General features: G+C 32.5%; 2 protein-coding genes across 5 annotated transcripts; one reads left to right on the top strand and one right to left on the bottom strand.

Moving 5' to 3' along the window:
• The first annotated feature begins 6763 nt into the window (after nucleotides 1–6763).
• On the top strand, nucleotides 6764–7501 carry LOC111420755 (complex III assembly factor LYRM7). The gene is made up of 4 exons (XM_023053794.2): nucleotides 6764–6850; nucleotides 6901–7044; nucleotides 7098–7179; nucleotides 7231–7501. The coding sequence occupies exons 1-4, from the start codon at nucleotides 6827–6829 to the stop codon at nucleotides 7293–7295; spliced, it is 315 nt and encodes a 104-aa protein (XP_022909562.1). The 5' UTR covers nucleotides 6764–6826; the 3' UTR covers nucleotides 7296–7501.
• LOC111420754 (uncharacterized) lies at nucleotides 7319–27153 on the bottom strand. Of its 4 annotated transcripts, XM_023053793.2 has the most exons (5): nucleotides 26766–26857; nucleotides 7866–8173; nucleotides 7772–7812; nucleotides 7517–7716; nucleotides 7319–7469 (listed from the first exon to the last, which is right to left on the bottom strand). In XM_023053793.2, the coding sequence occupies exons 2-5, from the start codon at nucleotides 7945–7947 to the stop codon at nucleotides 7436–7438; spliced, it is 357 nt and encodes a 118-aa protein (XP_022909561.1). In that variant the 5' UTR covers nucleotides 7948–8173; nucleotides 26766–26857; the 3' UTR covers nucleotides 7319–7435. The 4 variants fall into 4 exon arrangements, with proteins under 4 accessions (XP_022909561.1, XP_022909558.2, XP_022909559.2 ...); XM_023053791.2 differs by lacking the exons at nucleotides 7319–7469; nucleotides 7517–7716; nucleotides 7772–7812 and adding an exon at nucleotides 8244–8338 and having other exon boundaries at nucleotides 7948–8173; nucleotides 26766–27153; XM_023053790.2 differs by lacking the exons at nucleotides 7319–7469; nucleotides 7517–7716; nucleotides 7772–7812 and having other exon boundaries at nucleotides 7942–8173; nucleotides 26766–27153.
• Between the last annotated feature and the right edge of the window lie 41 nt (nucleotides 27154–27194).

The raw sequence follows: 27194 nt of genomic DNA, 5'->3' as shown, positions 1-27194 counted from the left end.
CCATTCGGCTTCTTTATGTCCTTGCACAACATCTTTAAAGTGTTGCTGTCTAGCTTTTTCTTTCTCTCTCGAGGCAACCAGTCTTTGTCGATCCCTTCGTTTCTTCTCAGCCCATTGTTCCTTGTACTTTTTAGCCAATTCTTTTTCACTCGCTCTTTCCTTCTGTTGAATTTCCTCTATTTTCATTTTTTTCTGTTTCAATTTTTCTTTTTTAGCTTTAGCTTCGAGTTTTGAGGTTGTTTTATCTAATTTCCAAACTTGTTTTGATTCGCGTTTGCGGATTCTGTAGGACGGTTGACCGGGTCTTCTTAAGAAATGATCACAAAACCAACCCGTGGGCATCAAAAGGAATCCTAAACCAACTATTAATAGCAAAAATAGTGCGGCTGTTACAAAAGATCCAATTACGAAGGGAATAAAATCACCGTAAACTCCAATAATATCTGGGTATGTTTCTTTACTTTTTGGAACTTCACTTTCATCCGGTTTATTATAAGGAAATAATTCTGATAAATTCAATAGATTTGTGTAGTTTGGGTAAATTTTTGTTGTGTTTGAATCTTCATGTTCCGGTGAATCTGATGCTTCATCACCATTCGATGTTTTGATTAATAATAAATAAATTAATTGAATTAGAATAATTGGCGTGAAATAAATCAGTATTAATTGCATTTTTGCAACAAATTTTAAAGTATTATTTTGAAGTTGACAATTGACTTTTTATTTGCAATAATTTTTGGTAAAATAATCTATATATCCAAATAACGTTGAATAATGATGAGTTTTAAAAAGTTTTAAACTGTAATTATAGTTAAATTAAAATTAAATAATTATTAAAAAAGAAAAGTGGCGCCATCTCTTGGTTATTTTTGATTTTTTTTACAATGGTTGGCCAAAGTCCGTTGAGTATTGGATATAACTTGTTATAAGTTATAAGGTTATCCAACATCGAAGAAATTGACGTTGACGGGGTGAGGTAGGAAGTGTGACGTCACACATACGAATATTTGATATGAAATGTTGATCAAAAGTCTGATTTTTTGAATACGCAATTGAATAGATGTAATGGTTCTGAATAATAATACGATAGGTGCCACATTACGCGGTTGCTTAACAGTACCAGTTTGAATTTCTTGAACGTTTACGTTGCGAGGTACAACTTTTTAGTAATTATAAAAAACTGTAATTTTAATTACAAATTTACTTAAGTTTTAAACTCGATCTTTTAAAGATGAGTACGATGTTTCGGTATATTTCAAACTTTCTTTTGACAATGGCTTATTTGACATAATTGAAAATGAAACCAATAGATATGCCGAACAGCAGCCAGGAACTTCATCAAATACATGGATACCTGTTTCTAGAAATGATATTTACGTATTTTTGGCACTAAACATTCTTCAAGGTATTGTAAACAAACCTGCGGAAAGAATGTATTGGTCTTCAAACGAATTGATTGCAACTCCAATTTTTCCCAGACTTATGTCACAAAGACGGTATGCTCAAATAAAGCACAACTTACATTTTTCATACAACGAAGATTGCAATACACAACAAAAAAACAACATCCTAATAAAAAACTTCAAAAAATTGGCCCGTTTTTTATTACATAAATAAAAAAATTTCATTTTTATATACAGCATATCCGGTATCTTCCGCATCAGAGCATTATACGGTTGTAGGATACATTATTCTGAAGCGATCTTTCTAATAAAATTTTTTCGATATGTTTATAATAACCGCACGGGAACTGTTTCCCTGTTCGTTCCCTCTGAAACGATCTCGTTTCGGCATAAAATTTTATTGTTTGTGTGCATCAAAAACAGGATATTTGTATTCATCAATAATTTACACTGGTAAAGGAACAATAATAGGTGAGAAATACAAAGATAAACCCTTTACTTTTCAAGCAGTTATGAACTTTACTGGATCCGGAATAATTAAAGAATACCTGTCCCTCTTAAAAATCGATGATTTTTTTTAATCAGTAGGAAATGACTCAAAAGATGCGTTAATGATAAAAAAAAAGTGCGGAAAAGTGCAGTACTTACCGAAAAATCACTTTAAAGTTGCGATTTGACGTTTCTTTTTGGAAGTTAAAAGCAATGTTAAAATTGCATTTTCGTATTAAATTCTAACCTGAAATTGTTTAATTTATACCCACGCACAAAATAAAAGGTTATTTTCACTAAACTTGTTGAGATTACAACATATTTACGGATGAAAATCTTATTTCTTAAGCCGTGTGTACACTACCAAGTTTTCTTGCGGAAGTTGCTTCCACAAGTGACTTCTAGAAGTTTTTGTCGTGTAAACACGTATGTTTTTGTCGTGTTTATACGACAAAAACTTCTGGAAGTCACTTCTGGAAGCAACTTCCGCAAGAAAACTTGGTAGTGGACACACGGCTTTAGGCTATCAACGCATAACGACAATTACCTGTCGTTAAATAGAATTGTTTCTACCAAATGTGTGTTAATAGACTTTATGTTAATAGATTGTGTATCAATTGATATGTCAAACGACTGAAATATCTTTATATTGTAAATATAAATGATAAATAAGTATAATAGCTTATTTAATAGTACCTTACTTAAGTTAAAATAGTTAATTAATTAAAAATTAATATTAAACAAGACGTGTACATGGTTACAAAATAATAATAAAAAAGAACCCGTGTGACGATGGCAACAAACTGTGCATTTAACCAAATGACAATTACAACTAACAACACAAGTAATGTTAACCATGTATTTTCGTATTAAATCCTAACCTCAAATTGTTTAACTTATACCCACGCACAAAATAAAAAGTTATTTCCACTAAACTTGTTGAGATTACAACATAATTATTCATAATGACACCTATGTGAAGTTAGCCCCCAATGAAATAGCATTTTACATGTATAGTACTTTGATTATAACATGAGAACCAGTGAACCGATTTCGATAAAATCGAAACCGATCGAAATCGAACCGATTCTAAAAATCTATTTGAAATGTTTATAAACTGTTATCGCATTTAAATAGAGAGCATGAGAATTAAATAAGTTTAGAATTGAGATTCACACTTTTTAAATTTCACATAATATTAATTTAATTTTTTAAATTTGTTATTAAAAGACTTCAAACCACTTAAATATTATAATTAGGATACTTATTATTTAGTTTAACGTTATTTTGGAACTTAATAACACATATTATTGATGAAAATCCCTTTCGTAGTTACAAAGTTTTAACATCAAAAATTCATAACGTAGGGTGATGAAATAATATTCGTCAAATCCTTTTTTAAAATCTGAAAGAGAAGAATAATAAACCTTATTTTGGAGAAATTCAAAAGATTAAGGTAGAAATGCAATTGATGGGTACTTGTGGGTGTGCAATGGGCACGTTTCCACTCGGAAACAAAAAAGATGGAAGGTGCGGTAAGGTTGTATCGTTTCGAAAAGGCAACTTTTTTGCATATTTTAAGTTACAAATCCATCGAATCCACCTGGCGTCATGCGAAGAGTAGTATGTCAACATCTGGCCGTACTAAAAGTCATCTCCCAGGGAATCTTGCCAGATATATTTTCCACAAATCGTGCACAGCGAAGAAGCTTGATAAGGCGGCGGAATTTTATCGAATAGCTGCGATTATGTAAGTACGACCCTATGAAGCCAGCTGAGCAACGGGACCTGGAGGAAATCGCAAATGAGTATCCATCCGATAACGAACCGTCTATATATATTCGTCTACTTGCGTAGCGTCTGGGAGCTCACATCGTTATAGGTATTTTTTATGTTACACGTGAATTAACAATGTAAGGCCAATGTTTACACAAATATTTGCCTACTTGCGTACTTGCCAATTACACCAGCCGTGTGGGACCACCTTAAGAACAGAATAAACAATAGTCATCAATTGTAAAAACAGATTGAGTTCCTAAAAATAGTTATTCTTATTTTTATAGCTGGTGTTTATATTTGACCCACACCCTTCTCCATATCTAATCCGACATTTGGGAAATTTTCGCTAGTTTAAACGTAAATTAACCTAACTCAAAATCTAATTTCTACACAAAATTCTTATTTGGGCGATATTACATCGATAAAAGCAAGATTGACAATTTTTAAGCAACATGTATATTGTAAAATTATACCAAGATGGGTTTATGGAAAAGTTGAACTTGTTCATTCATAAGTAGATAGTTATTATTACTTTTATTACTTTTATAATTTGTTACACGAATGTAAAAGCTCAACTCCTCCATAATTTATATTATGTTCAGTCTTTGTGTCGTATTCTAGACAGCCATACTCGGCACCAAAAGATACTCCATCATGTTGCTTAAGCATGTTCTGAATCCTAAATTGATATCCCAAAAATCAAGTGTTCTCTGATTTTTTGAACAAATGTTGCTGGAGCTGATTTTTCTAGAAAAATTCGAATAACTCGAGAACGGCCGAATCACATTCTAAAAAGTAAAGTCATTCATAAACCTTGAAAACAGACAAATCCAAATATGTAAAAATATACAGGGTGTTCCATTTAAAAAAATAAAGTAGGTGGCGACTTCCGGTATAACCGGAAGTGTTAGATATCTGAAAATATTTTAGTCGAAGAGAACGCAATTGATTAGTGGTGTAAAAAAAGTAACAATTCGTTATACGAGTACTCGTTACTCCGCGAGATCCGAAGTAACTGTTACCGTATCACACCGGTACCAGTCACTTTGGATCCAACAGTTACTTTTTCCAAAGGCCAAGTATTGTTGGATAGGCGAAATCGACTTAAAAGTCGAAATGTGTAACAACATTTATTTTTACATTGCAATAATAAGCTGTAATATCTTTTATTGTTGTTTTAATATTTTTATTTTATTTTATTATTGCTTGTTTTATAGAAGAAGTTTTGTTTTCCATTGTTAATGTGTTACTACTTTCAAATATTTTTGTTATATAATAAGTGAAACGTAAGTTATTAATAATTAAATAATAATAATTAAGAAAAATTCTTCGTTATATTCAATATGCGGTGAAAAAGTAAACCCCATAACCTACACTCTATTTTTTGATATTAGTGCACAGTGCATAATAGCGTAACAAACACAATATAATATACGTACAGTATTTGTTTTCAAAAATAAGTGTAATATAAAATAAATTCATATAAGTATGTAGTTCAATTAAAACGAGTACCTCGAGCGCAAACTAGTACTGGAACCTCAAGCGCAAACGATTACTTGTAACGAGTAACGAGTACAAAGTAACGAATACTTTTTCTGAAAGTAACGGATAGTTACAAATACTAAAAAGTAACTAAACTTTACATCACTACAATTGATAATACTTAAATCTGAATTTTCAAATTTTAATTTTGGCCAGAACCCTGTAAAGTTCTATTGGACGGTTGTCGTGGATGACTCTGTATAACATCCTATGCTAACTAGCGTTACCTACCACTGCCACTAGAACTAACACTAGACTGAGACCTAGAAATATTCGGATTTAGTCCCACGTCTCTCAAGACGGCTAAACCCGAATGATTCTGGTTCTAGGTCTTCTGTTAGTCCCTAAATTCTTGTACATTTTAATTGATCTAAAAATTTTTTTTTTTGATTTAATCCACTTACCTTGCTTATAATTTCATCCATTTACCCATTTTGAATTAAATACAACCTTTAAATCCAATTAATTATGTGTTGTTCATAAAAAAACTTAAATTCAACATCAATTTTGATAAGCAACTGCAATATTTGGATCTTAATCACCATGGTAACTAAGCCACGTTGGATAACCTTAAAATAATAAAATTTTATTCAAATTTTTTTATCAATTCTAACCTAATTTTTATTAATTTTAAAACAATTCGAATTCTTTACGATTATCTCGCATTCATAACAAATTCGTTAATTGTAATTAATTTAAATCGATTCTAATTAAGAGAAATAAATTTTTTGATTCAATCCACTTACCTTGTTTATAATTCCTTAGATAAACCAATTTTGAGTGAAATACAGCCTTTTAAACCAATTAACTAAGACTTTTTCCTTAAAAAAACTTAAATTCAATTTCAATTTTGACAAGCACCTGCAATATTTGGATCTTAATCACCATGGTAACCGAGTCAAGTTGGATAACCTAACAATAATAAAATTATAACCGTTAATATTTCGCTTTATATTTTAATATTGGTTTTATTTTATTTTATATCTTTTTTTTATATTTTAATATTTTTGTGTATTGCTTCTTAAGTGAAATACACTGTATAAATAAAAACATAGAAATGTCAATTCATCCAATGACGTCACAGCAAAGCTTTTGCGGGGGGATACGTTCATAACGAACCTTGCGGTTGCCAAGCGATTTTAAAAACAATTGAATCTACAACAAACAATCGTCGCCATTATTGTAGCTGTTAAGTTGTGCCAAGAAGTGCTTCGATTTTTAGTGGTGTTAAGTGAAGTTCAACTTCGATTTTTTATTTGGTACTTCATTCGATTACAAAGTAAGTTTTTAAAATACAAAATCAACATAAAAAAACGAACCTATAAAAATAATCGTAAAGACGCGGTTTAAATTTTGATTGTCAAATCTCAGTGTAACCAACCTAAAATATTTTCTAACAAATTTTCTTTTTGCAATTAATTCATTTTAGTGAATTATTTATAAATAAATTTATTGTTATTTAAGAATTATCTTCTTTATTATATGTATAATTAATTTATTTAAAAATTGTATTAAGTTATATAATCAATAACGTTTCCTTAAAATGACGTTTAAGGTTATGTTCAAACATAACCTCAAATTTATTTGTCAACTTAACTTTTAAGATTAAATAAATGTCTCAAAATCTTCGAAAAGAAGTAAGTTAAGTGAGAATACTAATAAAGGTTGCTTTAACGTAGTAATAAAGGTACTTTTAGCGTTTAAACGATTGCATAAGGCGCGTAAAAAAGTGTTTGCAAACGACGATAATGCTTTAGAAAAGGGCAGGATTAAAATAAACGAGGAATTTAAGAAAAATAAGCACGTAAAAGACCCCGTAGCAATAGCAGAGGTGATATTAATGCTTTTATTGGTGTAATTTTTTTGTATAAAAATAATTTTTAGTTGACAAAATTAGCTAATGAAGTACAAAAGGAGCTTTTAACAACTGTTATACAAGCTGTAGAAGTATCACCTGGAAAATATGGTGTGGAATCTTATTATTTGATTTGTTTATATTTAATTCTTTTTATTTTAGAGATGAGGATTTTGCCAGAAACTTTAAAATTGGATAACGTTCCATTTAAAGATTGCCCGAATTAAAAAGCTTAAAGAAATTAGTCATGTTTAGTTTAAGTAGATGTTTTATTTATAATAATAATAATAATGTTTACTCCAAAGAAGACATTTTTACTGTTAACATGTAAATATCCCGCTGTCTTTATTAATGCTTTTTTTTTGTTTTAATGTGACGGTGGTGGATTATCCATATGATATCTTAAAGAAAATAAATTAATTTTGATTTAAAAGGAAGGATAACTTACTTGATTGCTCGTGCCATTTGAGTTATTTGTGTTATCGCAACAAAAACGTTTACTGCAAATAAGTTATAATTAACCGGATTAATAACTAGGGAATATCGGGACCAAATTAATCCGGTTGCTGCTAATGATATTGTTTGAGGTATGCTAATATCAGCTGGTTTTCGGGAAATTATATCGGCCAATCCAGCAAAAACCAATCCCTTTAACACAAAGAATAAATAATAAATAAGTAAAATTAAAATAAAAGTATTTTACCCATTTAAACGTTGGCGCCCAAAAAAATACTGTTTTTGGTCCTAAAATAACAAAGAATTGAATAATTTGCAGAAAGAACAAAAATAATTAAAACCTGCTGGATGATTCCACATAGGTTGTAAAGAAGCGGGTACAAGTTTATCAATTTGGCTCGAAATTGCTTTAATTACCCCCATTGTAGTCGAAATAAAAATATTCTTTTTTGCCTTTTTTTGAAGTGTTTATTTCACCATTTTTTGCGCGTCAATATGACACTAAATACATTGTCAAAGTATTAATTCAAATTTTATTTTTTGAACCAATTAAATTTGGTTTCTCTTTGCACCGGCCGGGACATGATTCGGCAAAGATAACCAGTTGGGCGTAATAATACGAAAAGTAAAACCAAAACGACCACAGCAACTATAATAAAAAAAAAAATTAATTTAAAATAAAATCAAAAAATTACAAAGTTTTATCTTTAATTTTGTACCTATTACAGCGGGTAAAGTAATAGTTTTCCAATAAGTCTCAACATTTTCGTAGTCATCGTCACTATAATCATCATCATCATCGTTTTTTGATGATCTGAAATCCCATTTGTTATAGTATGGTATTGAATTTTTTGATGTTTTATTTGAAACTTCTTGCTTTAACTTTGATATTATAGATTTTAAATTGTTTTCATCGTTTGTATCATTTAAAACTGATTTACTCGTTATTAACATTACCGGAAGGATTAAGAAAAAAATTATTGCGATTTGAGACATTTTAATTTGTTTTTAAACTCAACTTATTGTCAAAAATTGATTTATACTTATTAACCCATTTATATCATTCAAAAGATATGATAAAGTGGACCACACTTTTTTTTTATTAATAATAATTTATTGCTCTGCAAGAAAATAATATACAGTATGTCCCCGGATCGAGTTACAAAGAGGAAAAAAAATTTTATTACTGATTTTTCAAACTTATCTCAGCATAAATAATGCGTCGGATATGTTCAAACCACTAAATCGCACGAATTTTATATTCTAACTATAGAAGTTAACTAATTATTCCCGTTTTTATGTAAAAATTGGACTTTTTTTCGGGGGTAAATACACAAGAGCTTGTCTTTTAATCGGATAATTTTATTTTTACACGAACGTTTTGTTACCATCACAGGTTACCATTGAAATAACTCGAAATTAAAAGCATTCAGCTAAAGCTGTCGCGATTTTATCTTTTGATTTTGATTGAGAGTTATTTCCAAAGGGTAACAAAACTTGAGTAAATTAAAAATAAAATTATCCTGATTTAAAATCAAGCTCGAGCGTATTTTAGGGAGATTAATACACGACAATTGCACAATTTATTAACAATTTTTAATTATTTATTAACTATTTTTGACTTAATTACACGTGTCAAAAATGTGACAGGTAAACAAAAGTATACAGGTGTACAAAAAGTATGGAATAATGGTTCTACAGCCTAAACTTCAACTTATATTAAAAAAAGTTTTAAATAAAAGTTACTTGAAACTATTTTTCGCATATCATGGCGTAGAAATAAAATAAAAGTCTTGACGGCAGTCTGAGTTACGACATGGTGAGTGTTTTTTAAATGGAACACCTGTATATTTTAAGGCTTTTGGATTCCTTTTGACAATGTGTTGCAAAATGCCGTAAGGTTTTAATGCTTTAAACTGCATAGTTTTCGAGATATTGAAACTTTTATTTAAAAAGATTTGACGTAGCGACAACCTAAGCCTTGACGTCACAGAGGTGGGCGGAGCTTATATCCCAGTTGCTAAGATAAAACGCCATAAAAATGTCATCTAAAATGTCACTTAGTTTATTTTATTTTATCACTAATAGACAACCTGAGCCTTGACGTTATAAAGATGGGCGGAGCTTATACCGACTCCAAACATTTTCGTTGCTAATAGACAACCTAAGCCTTGACGTCACAGAGATGGGCGGTGCTTATAATGACTCCAAACATTTTCGTTGCTAACGGTAAATCACCATATGCAATTTTCAATTAGTAATAAAATAAACTAAGTGATGACATTTTTTGGCGATTTATCGTTAGCAACTGTGGTTAACAACGAAATTGTTTGGAGTATAAGCTCCGCCCATCTCTGTGACGTCAGACTTAGGCAGTCTATTGAAAAATTGCATATGGGGATTTTTTGTTAGCAACGAAATTGTTTGGAGTCAGTATAGGCTCCGCCCATCTCTGTGACGTCAAGGCTTAGGTTGTCTCTTCCATAATGACGCCATAACTTGGTTGTCGCTACATTAAATCTTTTTAAATAAAAGTTACAATATCTCGAAAACTATGCACTTTAAAGCATTAAAACCTTATGACATTTTGCAACACCTTGTCAAAAGGAATCCAAAAACTTTAAAATATACAGATGTTCTATTTAAAAAACACACTCATCATATTGTAACACAGACTGCCGTTATCATTTTTATTTTATTTCTACGTCAAGATATACGGAAAATAGTTTCAAGTAACTTTTATTTAAAACTTTTTTAATATAAGTTGAAGTTTAGGCTGTAGAACCATTATTCCATACTTTTTGTACACCCTGTATACAGTGTGTCCCCGGATAGGTGAAACAACTCTTATAAAAGGTAAATTTTTTTCGATATTAATTGTCATTTTTTGGGGTTTAGCCCTGCTTGATTAAAGACTAATTTTAAACATATTTTCAATTTTTTAAAAACAAATGAGCCTTGACAGTGAAAGAAAAACTTTTTTTGTGGCAGGTAAAGTACCTTTTCTGTTTACAGTACGTGAAAGTGTTACTAAGAAGTTTTGTTCAGATTGAAAAACTATTGCCATATGCAAATTTTCGGATTGATCGACCTACTTTGAAAAATCCATATCAATCAATTTTATTTTTAACAAAGACTGCCATGGAAAAACAAAATTGCTTTCTTGTCACTGTTAATCTGTCAAACTGTAATTTTGTAAATTTAAAGTGTTTTTCAAATACATGTTAACATTAGAGGAAAAAGTTTACGTGATTCAGTGTTATGGAACCGGGGAAAACCCGATAAATGTGGTTATTGCTTTATTTAGTGAAAAATTTCCAAATACTGGAATTAAAAGAAGTACTTGTTGGCGTTTAATCAAAAGATTTCTTACAGCAGGAAGTATTCATTTTAAGAAAAAAAAAATATGATGAAACTGATTAACTGTTAGTTATAATTAACTGTTTTCTTTGGGGGCGAACACACATTTAATTTTTTGTGAATATTTTAAGAACGGTTTGTTTATTTTTTCCGAATAATCTGATTCTCAAAACAAAAAATCGTAAGTTATTAAATTGACGAAAATAATAAAAAATGGGTTTTATCAAAGTAGGCCGATGATTCCGAAAATTTGCATATGGCCATAACTTTTCATTCTAAATAAAATTTCTGAGTAACATTTTACCATACTGTAAATAGAAAAGGTACTTTACCTGATACACAAGAAGTTTTCGTTTCAGTGTCAACAGTCACTTGTTTTTAAAAATTTTAAAATATGTTCAAAATTAGTCTTTAACCAAGCAGGGCTGAACCCCAAAAGATGACAATTAATATCAACAAAATTTTACATTTTATAAGAGTCGTTTCACCTATCCGGGGACACACTGTATATGGTAGTCGCGTTTTTATCAGTTATAAAATATCACGTGTGATTTATTCAGTTGAAAAACCTAGGTAACTTTTATCCACTTAGAAATTCACGTTATTGGTCGAAATTTTAAACGATCCTACTCTGATCGGTTGTATATTATTGGAGTGCATTAATCAAGTTTAATTTATGATATGTAACCATAGAAACCATAAAAGTTACTACTTATGTTAGTGAAAAATATACGGACAAATCAAATTAAAATATGGCTAAATAATTGAATAAAATATTTTAAATGTAAATTTTATGTAATAAGTAATAACACACTATGTAAGTAATAAATATTATTTATTTGTAACTGAACAAATCAACTATTCATTCAAACAAATCACCTCATAATTCGGCACACATTTGAAGACGACTTCTAAATTCTTTATAAGAATTACGAATTTCCGCCAGTGGTAGTGATTCTATCGCATTAATTATTCTTACTTTTAATAGTTTTGCATTGTCTTGAAGTGGTTCACTGTAAACAATTTATTTCAATCGTCCCCAAAAATAAAAATCCATAGTTGTAAGATCAGGACTACGTGCTGGTCATAAAATAGGGCCATCTCGTCCAATCCATTTTTGACGAAATTGTAAATTTAACCATTCGGTCACAATGTGTGAATGGTGAGCTGGGCAAGCGTCTTGCTGAAAATACATTTACAGACCGTATAAAATTTAAGGGTAATTCATCAAGTTGTTCATTAAAACAATTTTGTAAGATATGCAAATATTTCTGTTGATTTACATTTCCATCGAACAAATATGGCCCAATTACCCCGTGATATGTTATAACACACCACACATTTACTTTTTTGAAATGTTCACTTCGTCTAGTGAGTGTAAAATTTGGATTTACATCACTCCAATAACGGCAATCTGGGGAGAAATAATGCCATTTGTTGAAAAGGCGCTTTCATCCGAAAATACAATAAATTTATGAAAATTTCGGTTATTTAATATTTCATTACCAATCTCAAGACAGAAATCCAAACGTTTGGCATCATCGCCGGCATCCAAAGTCTGTCTAAATCGTGGTCTAAATGGTTTAATTTTATTTTCTTTGTAAATTTTGGAAAGGTGCGATTTACTAATTTCAGTTTATAACGGACTTCTTCGAAGTGTAAATTTTGGAGATTCTTGAACGGAGTTTAATGCTATTAGAGAAGCAGCGTCTTCCTCGTTTAGTCTCCTTTTCTGCTTCTTTATGGTTTTTATGGTTACATATCATAAATTGAACTTGAAAAATTTTCAATTTAGAAAAAAGTCCAATTTTTACATAAAAATGAGAATAATTTAGTTAACTTCTATAGTTAGAGTATAAAATTTATGCGATTTTTTATTACACCGTTTAATTGTACGTAAAAAAATAGGTTGACTTTGATAAAAGTTTATTTATTTATTTATTTCCAAAATAAACAGGGTTTCCCCTAATTACAGATTTCGGAATTACTACATAATAATTAAACAAAATTGAACTAAATATTAAACTAAGCCGTACTCGATTTGTAAGCAAACAATAAAAAAAGCAAATAAGTAAAAAGAAACAAAATGATACAAAATAAAACAATAACGTAAAACAGAACAGAGAAATGGAACAGAATGCGCGAAGAATTATGAACTATAATAAGATTCTATAAGATCAGCCACTGCACTGGGCGGTTGCAACGTTCATCACACACATTCTTTTTTACTGTTTTTACATCAACGCCAAATAGTGGGATGAAGGAAGCCATAGATAGTTTGTTATATAACAAGAGAATTCTAATAAAAGGAGAATTTCTTCTGAGTTCAGTGGTAAAGCGGGGAATGTAAAATAGATTTTTCAATCGTCCACAATATGCCGGCACGTAAAAACCAATCTTTTCCAAGATTAAAGGTGCATCTATTTTATTGTTTAATATTTTACATAGAAAACAAAGCGATATGATTTTCCTTCTAATAGATAACTTAGTTATATCAAATAATGTACGCGCATATTCGTACGATCTGAACCCGATAAAGGCATTAAATTGTTTGTAATAAGTATACCGAATAAACTTATTTTGAATAATTTCGATTAAGTTTGAATAAAGGTCTGATCCAGGATCCCATACAATTACCGCGTATTCTAATTTAGATCGCACCAATGAATTGAATAATAATTTTAACGTCTCCACATTTGAAAAACTATAAGCATTTCTTATAATAAATCCTAAGAGTCGAAGTGCTGCGGAAGTTATGGTTTTCACGTGCTCGGCAAAGCATAAATTGTTGGTAAAAATAAAAGATACACAAATTGGTCTCGACAGAGCGGTTAGGAATGAATCCGTGTTGGTCAATATGTAACGCAATTTTAACATGATTAAATATTCTGTGATAAATTATTTGCTCGAAAACTTTTGCGAAACAAGAAATTACCGAAATAGGTCTGTAATTCTTTATATCGCCCGTGTGGCCTGATTTATGAATTGGCGTAACCCTTGCAAGTTTCCATTGATTTGGAAATGTATTTGTTGAAATTGATAAGTTAAAGATGATATATAAGGGTGTTAGAAACGATTCTTTGCAGCCTTTAATAATATACGAGGGAACTCCGTCTGGCCCCTCTGTACGTTTTGATTTTAGCTTAATTATAGCATCATCAATCTCCTTCATTGAAATAGGTTGTAGACTAAATAAATTTAAAGCACTATTACTGATAATTTCGTCATAGAAAGAAAGAGAATAATTCGATGTAGGCCCATACACAGATTTAAAATAATCCGCAAAAGCAGAGCTGACGTCTTTAGCAGATGAGATATCCCCGTTAAGTTGAATCTGGCTTCGATTGAAACTATCTCTTTTGTTAGAAACATAGTTCCAGAATGCCTTTGGGTCTGCCTTAATATTGTTTTCCACACTTCGTGTATAATTGTCGTATGCTACCCCAATATTGCGCTTGACCCTGGCCCTAATTTCCTTATATTTATTTAAATGGTGATCTGACTCGTTTTTGCGCTTAAGAAGAGTGTTTTTCGTTCTAATATCTTTTATTATATCCCGGCTAAACCACACTGGGTATTTATTAACTCCGATTTGTTTTACCGGAACGCAAACAGCCAGAATCTCGTACAATATGCCATAGAACGCGGCAACTGTATTATCAACGTTATCATAGATGCTTAATTATCATCTTATCTAATCACCTTATCATAGGTGATGTAAAAGCAAGAAATTCGAGTTCTTATAATCATTAATGTAATGCGCTGGTACCGTTACCTTTTTACAAGATTTAAAAGAAAATTTAATTTCCAAGGAAGGATGATGATGGTCTTCCTCAACTAACGGGGAATCAAAAGGTCCAACGTCAAGCACAAAACTGGCTAAAATCAAATCTAAGGTTCTTCCATGCATATTAATTACATTATTGTAAGACCTACAATTACATATATCAAGAAGGTCACCAATTTTGTTATATTTAGTATTATTGACGGAATAAAAATCAAAGCCAGACTCATTCACCAGAGGTAAGTTAAAGTCTCCAAGAACTACCAATTCAGCGTTATGCGACATATGTAAATTGCTCATCAGCTCAACAAACTCGCGATACACCTCCAGCCCGCTAGACGGCTTTATATAAACAACCACTATAATTACCATTACGTTAAATAAATGTGTCTTAACGGCAACAACCTCCAAACCCTTGTCCAACGGAACCAATGATGACAACAATTTCGAATTGATAGCACCAAAACGCCGCCGCCCAGCGAACCGTGCCTGCTGTCAGTTCTAAACACATTATACCGCGAATCGAATAACTCAGTATTATGGATGGACTCATTTAACCATGTCTCAGTGAGACAAATTATGGAAAAATTATGACCAAGCACATTCAATAAAAAAGTAATTGTTTTTGTTCTCAGCCCTCGCACATTCTGATAATAAATTGAACATTGTTTCATCAAGGCAAAATTACGCAATAAAGAAATCAAATTTATTTAAATGTATTTATATAAAATAATAAACTAAATTAGCAAAACTCAAAGAATAGTATAAACAAATCGCGAAGTTATTGGTACCTGGCGTTTTTCGTTTTCGAGTTATTTTGGTTTTAAGCTTTTTTTGGTAAATTTCAATATGCTCTTTAAAACTCCATATCTCAGCCCAAGGACAGTAGAATCTAACAGGACTGCTACATCCATTGTATTTTTGTAGTCCACTAGGGATTGGTTGCCCGCACTCTACGTCACACTATTTGCCACGCCTGGTAACTCTCTGCGTTTTTAGAGGTTATATGATAGACATTAATACGTCTAAAAACATAAAACTTCAAAAATAATATGAATACGTCTAGGATAACCTCTAAAAATACACAGCAAACGCATAGACCATAACAACAGCTGGGCGTGGAAAATGGTGTGACGTAGTTTGCGGGCAGGTTGTCACAACAATGGATGTAGCAGTCCTGTTAGGTTCTACTGTCCTTGATCTCAGCCAACATTCATTCAAAAAAGATCTACGTTGGCACGATTACTCTTCAGATGTTGTCAAATAGATTGTCATTTGTTGTATCGAAGTATCTTATACAGGGTGGTCAAAAATTGAATTACTGTTTCTCCATATTCAATGGCGAGAAAGTCGAATATTTTAAATGGAACGCCCCATATTTTTTTAGCCTATCAGATAGAGAATTTAATTCTCTACAAACATTCCCATACCTATTTATTGTAGTTTGCCTCATATTGCGAAATTTATTAAAACATGCACGAAATGCAGGTTTTTTTATTAGAAAGCTATGGAATTTTGACAATTTTTGGTCCATGTTTGTATTATTGTTGTCATTAGTTACATTTGACGCCGTCATTGAACATCATGGTAAATTATTCCAACGCCGATATTTGAAATTTATTTTGTATTGATGGCGAATATCATAAACTTTTGGACAGTACGTGTCGAACACTTAATGAGAGATGCTTAACAAACCTAACGCCCATCACAAGGAAAAATTTCAAAAAATTGATAAAGAATTTCTTAGTTCTGGATATATCGAGACCAAAAGAAATCGCATATTTCCGGTCACCAGTGATGAAGACAACGAAATAAATATTTTATCGTATTTTATTGCATTTCCAAATTCAATTTAATAACAAATTTATATTATAAATTTATATTTTTATTCAAATCTAATTTTTGTCATTAACCTTTTTATCTGTTTATTATTTTTGGCAAGTAAAAGCTAGTAAAGTAAAAGATTATCAATCGTAGTTAACAGTACAAATAATAATAGAAATAAATTAAACAAAAAACTATCAAAGTGTCATGGCCTTCTAATAAAAATACAAACGGTTCCTGCATTTCCTGCAGGTTTTGATAAATTTACGAATATGAGAGAAACTACAATAAACACGTATAGGAATGTTTATAGATAAATTGTAGAGAATTAAATTCCCTTTCGTGTAGGCTAATAAAATATGGGGTATTCCATTTAAAATTTTCGACTTTCTCCCCAGTGAATATGGAGAAACGGTAATTCAATTTTTGACCAATCTGTATAAGATACTCTGATACAATATATGACAATCTATTTGAGAGCTTCTGGAGAGTAATCGTGCCAATTTAGAGCTTTTTTGAATGAACGTTGGCTGGGGTTTTAAAGAGCATGGTGAAATTTGCCAAAAAAACCTTAAAATCAAAATAACTCGAAAACAAAAACGCTAGGTAATAATAACTTTTATGAAAGTCAACATATTTTTTTACGTACAATTAAAAGGTGCAATAAAAACTATAGCAGTCCATTTAAAATAACGAAGTTATAGTCTACTTCCGGTAGACCGGAAGTTGCAGCCATCTTGAAAATATTTTAGATCGAAAGTTCCGACTGAACAACTCATACTACTAAAATTTCAAAACTGTACGAATATTGGAACCTAAAAAAAGTTCTAACGAACCAGTTACGTGAGACACCTTTATTTAAAGAATACCATTTGAATGTGACAGCGTTCATGATTGAGGCTTACAAAAATTACTTTGGTCACACACTAGAAATGAAAGACAAGTCTTGGATTCCGCGAAAGGTATGCAAAATGTGCGTTGAGTTTCTACGTTTGTGGACAAATAAGAAAAGGAATAGCTTTAGGTACGAAACCGCTATGATCTGGACTAAACCCTTGAACCACCGCGACGACTGTTATTTTTGTTTGGTGACCATAACTGGCATTAACCGAAAAAATCGAGCCAAATGGGAATATCCTTCCATACGGTCGGTACATAGACGTGTTTTGAGCCTAAAATATCACTTGAACCTCAAACTGATGCTTCACAGGAGGAGCCTATGCATTTTGAGGCGAAAACAGACAGTAGTGATAGTGACTCTGAATGTGACCTGAAAGCGCCAAAAATATTCAACCAAGATGATTTAATCCAGCTTGTCAGAGATCTGGGACTGTCAAAGGCTGCTTCAGAAATTTTGCCTTCTACACAGGAAAAAATCGTGACGTGTAAAAATTTTAGAGTAGTTGGTAAAAAGAATTAGAGTAAAAATTGTAATATCACATGGTAAAAATAACTCTAATGTACACTATATTTAATATTAATATAGAGTTCATATATTATTCACTTAATAGAGTAGTTTTTACAGTTCTCTAAAGGAGAGTTCTTTTTTACTTATGTTAGTGAAGTTATGTAATATATAAAACATTTTAACCTATAGGTTAAAATTTCTTATTACCGCACAAGAGAACAAAATCTCCTCAAATATTTTGCTGAAGAAAATAAGTTCGTATTTTGTAAAGATGTACCTGGTTTAATGCCTGCAATGGGACTTCAAAATTACGTTTCTAATTAGTGGCGTCTATTTATAGACTCATCAAAACGTAGTCTAAAATGTGTTCTCTTATACAATGGGAATAAATTAGGGTCGTTGCCTATTGCACATTCCACAGTTCCTGTTTTCTTTACTTATGGGACAGTAGAGCTAAATATCAAAAAGTTTCCAAAACTGAGTGCAGAAAAGATAATATCGGAAATTTTTGACGGGTCACAAATAAGATCATGAATAAAAGACTCAAATTTTACGGACACTATGACAGAGATTGACAAACGGCATGGAATGAATTAAACTAAAATTAGAACTAACACTAGAAACTTTCGGGTTTTGCCGTGCGTCTTTTATTAAAAGGTTTGACGTTTCGGATGCCATGTTGCAACCTTCTTCAGAAACTGGTTCGAAGTGAACTTTTTCTTTGTCTTTAGTTATTTGAGTTTTTTATGAAAACGACAATGTTTTTTAAAAAATAATAAGAGTAAAAAAAGTTTTAGAATTAAATTCCACATGAAATGAGGTAATAATGTAGTAAATCCACCAAAAGGTGAAAAAAATCTGTCAAAATTTAGGGGATCATCACTCTTAATCAACCCTTTGAAATGCCTCAATTGGCCTCAATTTGCTACCAATTAATACCTTCGGTACACTCATAACGTATACCAAATTTGGTTTTTCTAGCTTAATGTATTACGAAGATATGTAATGTTTTAAAAATTTAAGAGCCAACTTTGAAGACCTACAGGTGTTCATTTCAAAACTTTCCACCTCAATTTCTGTAAATCCGGAAGTTTAAAAAGAATATCGCTGTAATAGGTAAAGAATAAAACCAAGGGGGACAACTTTTTATGCAAAAATTGACTCACTCACTTCAACCCCCCGCCGCCAGAAACCAACCCCTTAAAAATCTTACATGGAAAGGGGTGTCAAGTGATACCTCATTTTAAAGGTCTTTTAAGGTACTACATGTTAGCATTTATTTTTTTAAATTGATCGATTCGTTTTCGAAATTTTTGCGAAAATCTTTGTTTTGTATTTCCCGCTTTAATTAATATTAAAAACTTTAATCACCTTCTTAAAAGCAAGAATAAGTAATCTTTTATTATTAATTTATAAAATTAAATTACCATGTTCGTTTTTACAACGACCATTAAACCTTTATTGTTTCGGAGCAATCCGAAATCTTTGATATTTAGGTTATTTTGACAATGATATACCTACGTTGGCTAGCTTGCCTGGCGTCTGTCAGAGATATTTAGAAAAAACGATTTCTGTTTCATTTTTCTTATCTTTTAGGTTTATTTGGTTATTACTTAAACAACTTTTAACTGCTTGAAACGTTCTATTTTATTTTCAGTTATTTAATTATTTACAAAAACTTTTTGCAGAGAAAATCAACTTAATAATTGTTCAAAGTGTTGTCCGTTATTAGCTAAACAATGGTACAACCGTTGTTCAAAACTACGGCGCACATTTTCAAAAACTTCCCTTTGAATTCCACGGCAAGCTGCAGTAATTCTCTGACGAAGTTCTTCTAAATTTTGAGGTTGAGGGGTAAATACAACAGACTTTAAATGACCCCATAAAAAAAGTCTAATGGCGTCAAATCTGGTGATCTGGCTGGCAATTGCTCTTCGTCCTATCCATCTGTTTGGAAACGTATTATCTAACCACTGTCGTACTGGGAGAACATAGTGAGGAGGAGCTCCGTCTTGTTGAAAATGTAATTTATTCTCATCAAGTAAGGCATTTTCTTCTCTATCCAACTGATTCTCGAGAGCTTCCGCAATTAGTGGATTGATAGTATTTTCTAACATATCCAAGTACACTTCGCCGTTTAAATTTCCATCGATAAACACTGGACCAATCACTTGGTCTCCCAAAATGCCGGCCCATACATTAACTTTTTCAGGATATTGTGTATGCCTTTCTACAGTCAGATGAGGGTTTTCATTACTCCAATATCTGCAGTTATGTTTATTTACAAATCCATTTAAAGAAAAAGTGCATTCATCACTAAAGCAGATATTTTTCACAAAAACGTTGTTATTATTAATAATAGTGGTCACTTCTTCACAAAACTGTATTCTCCTGTCAAAATCGTCTTCAGTTAGCTCTTGATGTATTTTCAGTTTATAAGGATGGAATTTGTGAAGTTTTACAACTTTATGAACAGAACCCAAGGATATACCAGTTGCACGAGATACCTGACGCAATGAAGTATTGGGGTTGATACCGAAATGACCCAACACTTCCAGTTGAGCGGTTTCATTCAAAACTCTCGACTCATTATGTTTTATGTTGGCAACGGACCCAGTCTGAGTGAATTTCTTCATGAGATTCAGGACGTATGTATGAGATACGTTCTTATCTGGATGCCTTTCATTAACAACTGCGGCAGTTCGTCGAGCACATTCATTTTGGGATCCATACATTAATACAATTTCAATCCTTTCCTGCAAACTGTAAACCATTATTGCTGTTTTATTTAAATAACATTGTTAAGTGGATAACACAAAGTTGTTTAAGTAATAACCAAATAAACTTATGTTTAGAATTGCACTTTTATTTTATTCTTTTCTCGCACTGTGAGCCTGCCTATAACTCGTTTATAGAAAGAGAAAAATTTCGTCTCTTTTTTCCTTTTTTTGGCCATTCGAGTCAAGAGTAATTTTCATACAGGTTTAATGTAAAATACTTTCAATAAAATTTAGTTTAATTCATAGTTTGTCTGGACGCGTGATTGTAGAGTTTACGTCCGTAAGAATGAAACTGCGCGCCCTATACTAATTAGGAAAGTCACCGATGTTGATAAACTTTAATTTTTCTGCTTTTTACTGTATATTTTTTTCTCGATGATATTATTAGTACAATGGCTTTATCTTTTTATTATCAGAACGTTCGGGGTCTTCGCACCAAACTGCAATCTTTGCATAATAACCTCTTGAATGCGGATTTTGATGTCGTGTGCCTCACTGAAACGTGGCTACATCCCGGTATTTATTCGTCTGAAGGGTTTCCTTTCTCCTTTAATGTTTTTAGATGCGATCGCCCGAACGTCGCCGACAACAGTTTGCGCGGTGGGGGAGTTCTTATTGGAGTTGCAGCGTATCTTCCTGCAATTCTTCAGTCCGCTTGGTTCACTGGTGTTGACGCTGTCGGTGTAACGTTGCGCTCGGGATGCACGACGATTCATATTTGTTGCGTTTATATTCCCCCTCACGATATTACTTCCCTAAATAATTTTTTAAATCAATTAACATTAATTATCGAAAGTAAACCTAATGATCGTTTTATAATTTGTGGAGACTTTAATTTGCCTGAATTAAACTGGTCACTTGACCTGGATTCCGGTTTTGCCACTGCTTCCGGATCCGTCAGCGCCCGCTCCAGTGTATTTCTGGATGTTCTTTCCCTTTGCGGACTTAACCAACTAAATTATCATAAAAATTCTTATGTAAACACACTTGATCTTGTTATTACGAATTCTGCCGATGTACATCAATTATCTCTTTGTAGTGATCCATTGCTTCCTGAGGACAGTGCACACTCCACTCTAAAGTTTTCCTGCTCAATTTCATTTACTCGTTCATTATCTATACATCATGGTGATGCTTTTTGTTTTAGAAAAGCCCGGTTTCCTGAATTGAATGAGTACTTTAATGGAATTGACTGGGAATCAGAGCTCGCTGGTCGTGATATCAATGACGCTGTTCAAATTTTTTATAACTATGTTAATACTGCTATTCGCGAATTTGTCCCTTTAAAACGAAAAGCTATGACGGGTTTTCCCAGTTGGTTTTCATACAGTACCATTAAAGTAATTCGAGAGAAAAGGAGGGTGCACTGTAGATGGAAGCGTTTTAGAAACCGACTTGACTACCTTACTTTTTCAATTCTAAGGAGTCGTGCAAAGTATCTAATCCATCACAATTACATGGAGTATGTTAGAAGAGCTGAAAGTAATATGCAATCTGATCCAAAGGTGTTTTGGGCTTTTACTAAGTCTAAGAAGCGTGCGGATGTCATTCCTTCTACGATGTCATGGAATGAAACTGTTGTCGGCGATGGTGTCGGAGTATGCTCATTGTTTGCTGATTTCTTTTCTTCGGTTTTTGTGGATCCTGCTCCAATCCAGCAGAATGTAGATTGTATAGAAATGGATACCCTTCCTTTGAGTCAGATGCAGTTTGACAGAATTGAGGTTGAGGAGGCCCTGATGGGCATCAGGGTTACAGACAGTATAGGTACTGATGGTATTCCATCAATTTTAATCAAGGAATGTTCACACTCTCTGTCCCTTCCTTTAACCATTTTATTTAATGCTTCATTGATAATGGGTGTCTTTCCTTTATTGTGGAAGCGGGCTTTTGTTCTTCCCATTTTTAAATCTGGCGACCGTGGTGCTATATCCGATTACCGCCCCATATCTATTTTGCCAGCATTTGGTAAAGTGTTTGAGAAAGTAGTTCATGCACGTCTATTCTTTGCCCTTAATCAATTCTAGACAACATGGTTTTTTTGCTGGTCGCTCGGTGGAGAGTAACTTGCTTCAATATACCCAGTATATTTTATCTACTCTGGATGATTCTTGTCAGGTTGATTCAGTTTATACGGATTTTAGTAAAGCTTTCGACCGGGTGGATCACAACTTACTTCTGTTCAAACTAAAGAAGTTTGGTGTTCAGGGAAATCTTTTGCAATGGCTTGCTTCCTATCTGAAGGAGAGATGCCAGATTGTTTCGGTTAATGGTTTTTTCTCTAATCCTGTGTCGGTTCCTTCTGGTGTTCCGCAGGGTAGCCATCTGGGTCCTTTACTGTTTAATATTTATGTTAACGACATATTTGACGTCGTTAATTATGCCCAATGTTTAATGTATGCTAATGATTTAAAACTCTTTCTCCGTATCTCCTCACCTCTTGATTGTTCTAAGCTGCAATCTGACTTAAACAATCTACATGCTTTTTGCTTAAATAATCGCCTTTCATTAAACTTATAAAAGTGTAATGTTATTTCCTTCTCTAGGAAGGTGAACACAATCCACTACAATTATAGCGTCGCTGGTGAGAGGTTGCAACGTGTCTCATTTATTAGAGATTTGGGTGTTACATTTGATTATAAATTATTATTTGATAAACATATCGATACTGTTGTCTCCAAAGCCTGGCGTATGTTAGGATTTATTATGAGATCAACGGTAGCTTTTTCAAACATTGCTGCAATTAGAAATCTCTATTTTGCCTATGTTTACAGCACACTTAACTTCTGCAGCGTCGTTTGGAATCCTCAGTATCTCTCGTATAAATCTAGAATTGAGCGTATTCAATCTAAATTCCTCAAACACCTTTGTTTTAAATTTTCCATTCAATACATTGATTACGAATCAACTTGCACTTCTTTTCGTATGTTAACCCTCAACCAGCGTCGCTCAACTTTTGAACAACAAGTGTGATTCTCCAATGCTTGGTGGTTCTATATGTGTTCACGTTCCTCCGAGATTACTTCGCTTTGATTTTCTATTTATGACACCTACTCCTAGAACCAATGCCTGTCAAAACTCTCCTTTATTGAGAATGGCAAGATCGGCGAATCGTGTTAACATAGATCTGTTTCAGCATTCGTTCTATGCATTTAAAAAACTGCTCTTTGCTGCAGTTGGTGTGTTGCCTCGAGCGTTCATTTGATATTTGATATATGATATATTTATATCACCTAAACTTTGTTTTATTTTTTTTTCCTTTTGAATCACTTTTGTACCATTAATGTTAATTCATTATTATTAGTATTGTGAACTGTAATTCTATTTTATTTGTATACAATTGGTTGTTTGTGGTACTGTATTATTGGGTTCGACCTGTTTCTGTACCCACATGAAATAAATAAATAAATAAATAAATTATACGTGTTTAGTTTTCTTAAATATTTCCGATTGCTCCGAAATAATAAAGGTGTAATGGTCGTTGTAAAAACGAACATGGTAATTTAATTTTATAAATTAATAATAAAAGATTATTTATTCTTGCTTTTAAGAAGGTGATTAAAGTTTTTAATATTAATTAAAGCGGGAAATACAAAACAAAGATTTTCGCAAAAATTTCGAAAACGAATCGATCAATTTAAAAAAAATAAATACTAACATGTAGTACCTTAAAAGACCTTTAAAATGAGGTATCACTTGACACCCCTTTCCATTTAAGATTTTTAAGGGGTTGGTTTCTGGCGGCGGGGGGTTGAAGTGAGTGAGTCAATTTTTGCAAAAAAACTTGTCCCCCTTGGTTTTATTCTTTACCTATTTCAGCGATTTTCTTTTTAAACTTCCGGATTTACAGAAATTGAGGTGGAAAGTTTTGAAATGAACACCTGTATATACAATTTCTTTGGCTAGATTGCTATCAACTTTTAGATAGATAGATAGCCATACTTTAGTAAATTAATACCAAAATCAAAAATTTAACAAATTAAAATTTCATCTTCGCTCCTTTTTTTGTTTTAGTGACTTTTTCGGTGTTAACCGTGGCTTTCCCATAATGGAACTGAGTTCGTATGCTCTTGATATTAGTCCGTGTAAAGCCATACTTCCTTGTATATCTCCTTTATTCTCTTCCATTCTTGTCGGTCCCAAGCTACCCTGTGCCATGTTATTCCTCCACAACTCCTCTTAAACTCATCTTCCCAGCTGGTGGTTGGTCTTCGTTTCCTTCTCTTTTTGTCTATTGGGTACCATTCTAAGATTGTCTTGGTCCATCTCTCATCTTGTACTCTTATAATATGAGCCGCCCAATTCCATTTTCGATCCAATACTATTCTTCCAATATCCTCGATGTTTGACTTTTCCCTTATCCATTCTTTTGTTTTTTTATCTTTCTTCGTAATGCCAATCATCCTTCTATGCATTGCCCTTGCTGTTACCCTAATCTTTTTAATTATTTTGTTTGTTAATATCCATGTCTCGCATCCATAAATCATGACAGGGAGGACACACATTTCCCACAATTTTTTTTTCCATTTCTATGTTTGATTTCCATATATTTTTGTATTTGTTAAACATTTGCCTTCCCATTGCCATTCTCCGTGTTATTTCTTCTCCTGTGTTTTTAGTTGTAATCTTTTGTCCTAGATATACGAAATGCTCTACTTTGTCGATTTCCTTTCCATTAGCAATTATTTTATTTTTTTGTTCACAATTTACGTACATTGCTTTTGTCTTGCTCATATTTATCTCCATACCAGTTTACTTTCCTCTTCTCGATATTGTTTCCAGCATTTTCCTTGCTTCCGTTTTGTTTTTTCCTATAAGGACTATGTCTCTGCAAACTTTAGCCTGTTCAACCATAGCCTATTTATTCTTATTCCCAGGTCTTACCATTCTTCTTCTACAAACATTGTTTCCAATACTGCATTGAATAGCTTTGCAGAAGTCACATCACCTTGAGTCACTATGAACTTTTATTGAACTAAAACTAAAACTAACACTAGATGTAGAACTAGAAACAGTCGGGTTTAGCTGTCTTAAGCACGCAGACCCGAATGTTCCTAGGTCTAGTGTTAGTTTGTTTTACTTGTTATTTAGTGCCAGCTTGTTGTATATTTGTATTAAACTCTAGACCTAGAACTTGAAACATTCGGGTTTAACCGTACATCTCTAAAGACGACTAAACCCGATTGTTTCTAGTTCTAGGTCTAGTGTTAGTTCTACTTGTGGTTCAATAAAAGTTATACCAGTGGTATCCACTTATTTTTGACCAAGATTGATTTTTTATATAAATGTTTTGCCAAGAACGACCGAAGGGTTTAAAATCTTTTTTTACATTTTAAAACTAACCTTTCTTTTTTGGCTCTTAAGACACGTTTAGTAATTTAGTCGAGTAGCGACGGAGTAGCCACTTACCACTGGAACGTTTAGTAGATTGCAACCATTGCAACTGTCCACATTTAATACGCTCAAGACACTTTAGTGGTACTCAAAATAAACAGACGACGTCATCGCGCGCAATACAATTGCTAATTCACTGGCAGTTGTGAGTAGTGGGGGTACGCTACTCGACCGAAAAAATAGAATCAAATGGATCTACTCGACTAAATCGTTTTAGTAAACTACTCGACTAAATAGTACTGTCCGCACATAGCGAGTTACTAAATTACTCGCTACTCGACTAAATTACTAAACGTGTCTGTACGGGCCTTAAGGCCCAGATATAGATATTTCAAATTCATGATTTTATTGGCGATCGACCAGTCGATGGCGATCGACGTTATGGACACCACTGCTGTATACAATAACCTGACTATCTAGTACTACTTAGCGCAACTTAGCATTGTTACTAGAACTAACACTATATAGACCTAGAAACATTTGGGTTTAGTTGTCTTTAGAAATGTACAGCTAAACCTGAATGTTTATAGTGTTAGTTCAATATAAATATACAACCATCAAAAACTAGAACCAATCCTAAAAAACGGATTATAGATTCGGATTCAGCTTCTCTAATTGCTTTAGAAGTAATATTTAGTTGATCAGTTCCAAAACTGATAGCTTACGATGCAAATTAACGTTTAAGACGTACCTAAAATTGTTGGTAAAGTTATCGTAATCCATCGAGATAGTGGTCTCTTTTTCTCTTCGTGTTCACTTTCTGCTTCCGGTTGTTCATCTTCGTAGTAATAATCTTCATCCAACGGTTTTGGTATTCGTAAAGTTTTTGATACCTTGTTGAGTGCTCCTTCTCTAACGCGAATTCTTTGCTTGGGGTTATTTAAAACTTCCTCAAAATCTAGATTAATATCCGGATCTTTCGATTCTCCCGCTTGATAAAGTCTTAATAAAACGTTTGGATCTTCGTCATATTCGAATTCGGATTTTTGTATTGCAGGGTTGTTATTAGATGCTTCTAAAGAAAATTGTAAAAGAAATGTGATAATAAAGATTATTTTATCGTTTAAAAGAACTGTCATTTTTAATGTCAAGTTGTTTGAGGTTATGTTGTGGTTGTAAT

This window comes from Onthophagus taurus, chromosome 3 (assembly GCF_036711975.1).
Source record: "Onthophagus taurus isolate NC chromosome 3, IU_Otau_3.0, whole genome shotgun sequence".
Lineage (NCBI taxonomy): Eukaryota > Metazoa > Arthropoda > Insecta > Coleoptera > Scarabaeidae > Onthophagus > Onthophagus taurus.
Note: the sequence above shows the minus strand (reverse complement) of the source record. Positions and strands in the feature narration are given on the sequence as shown.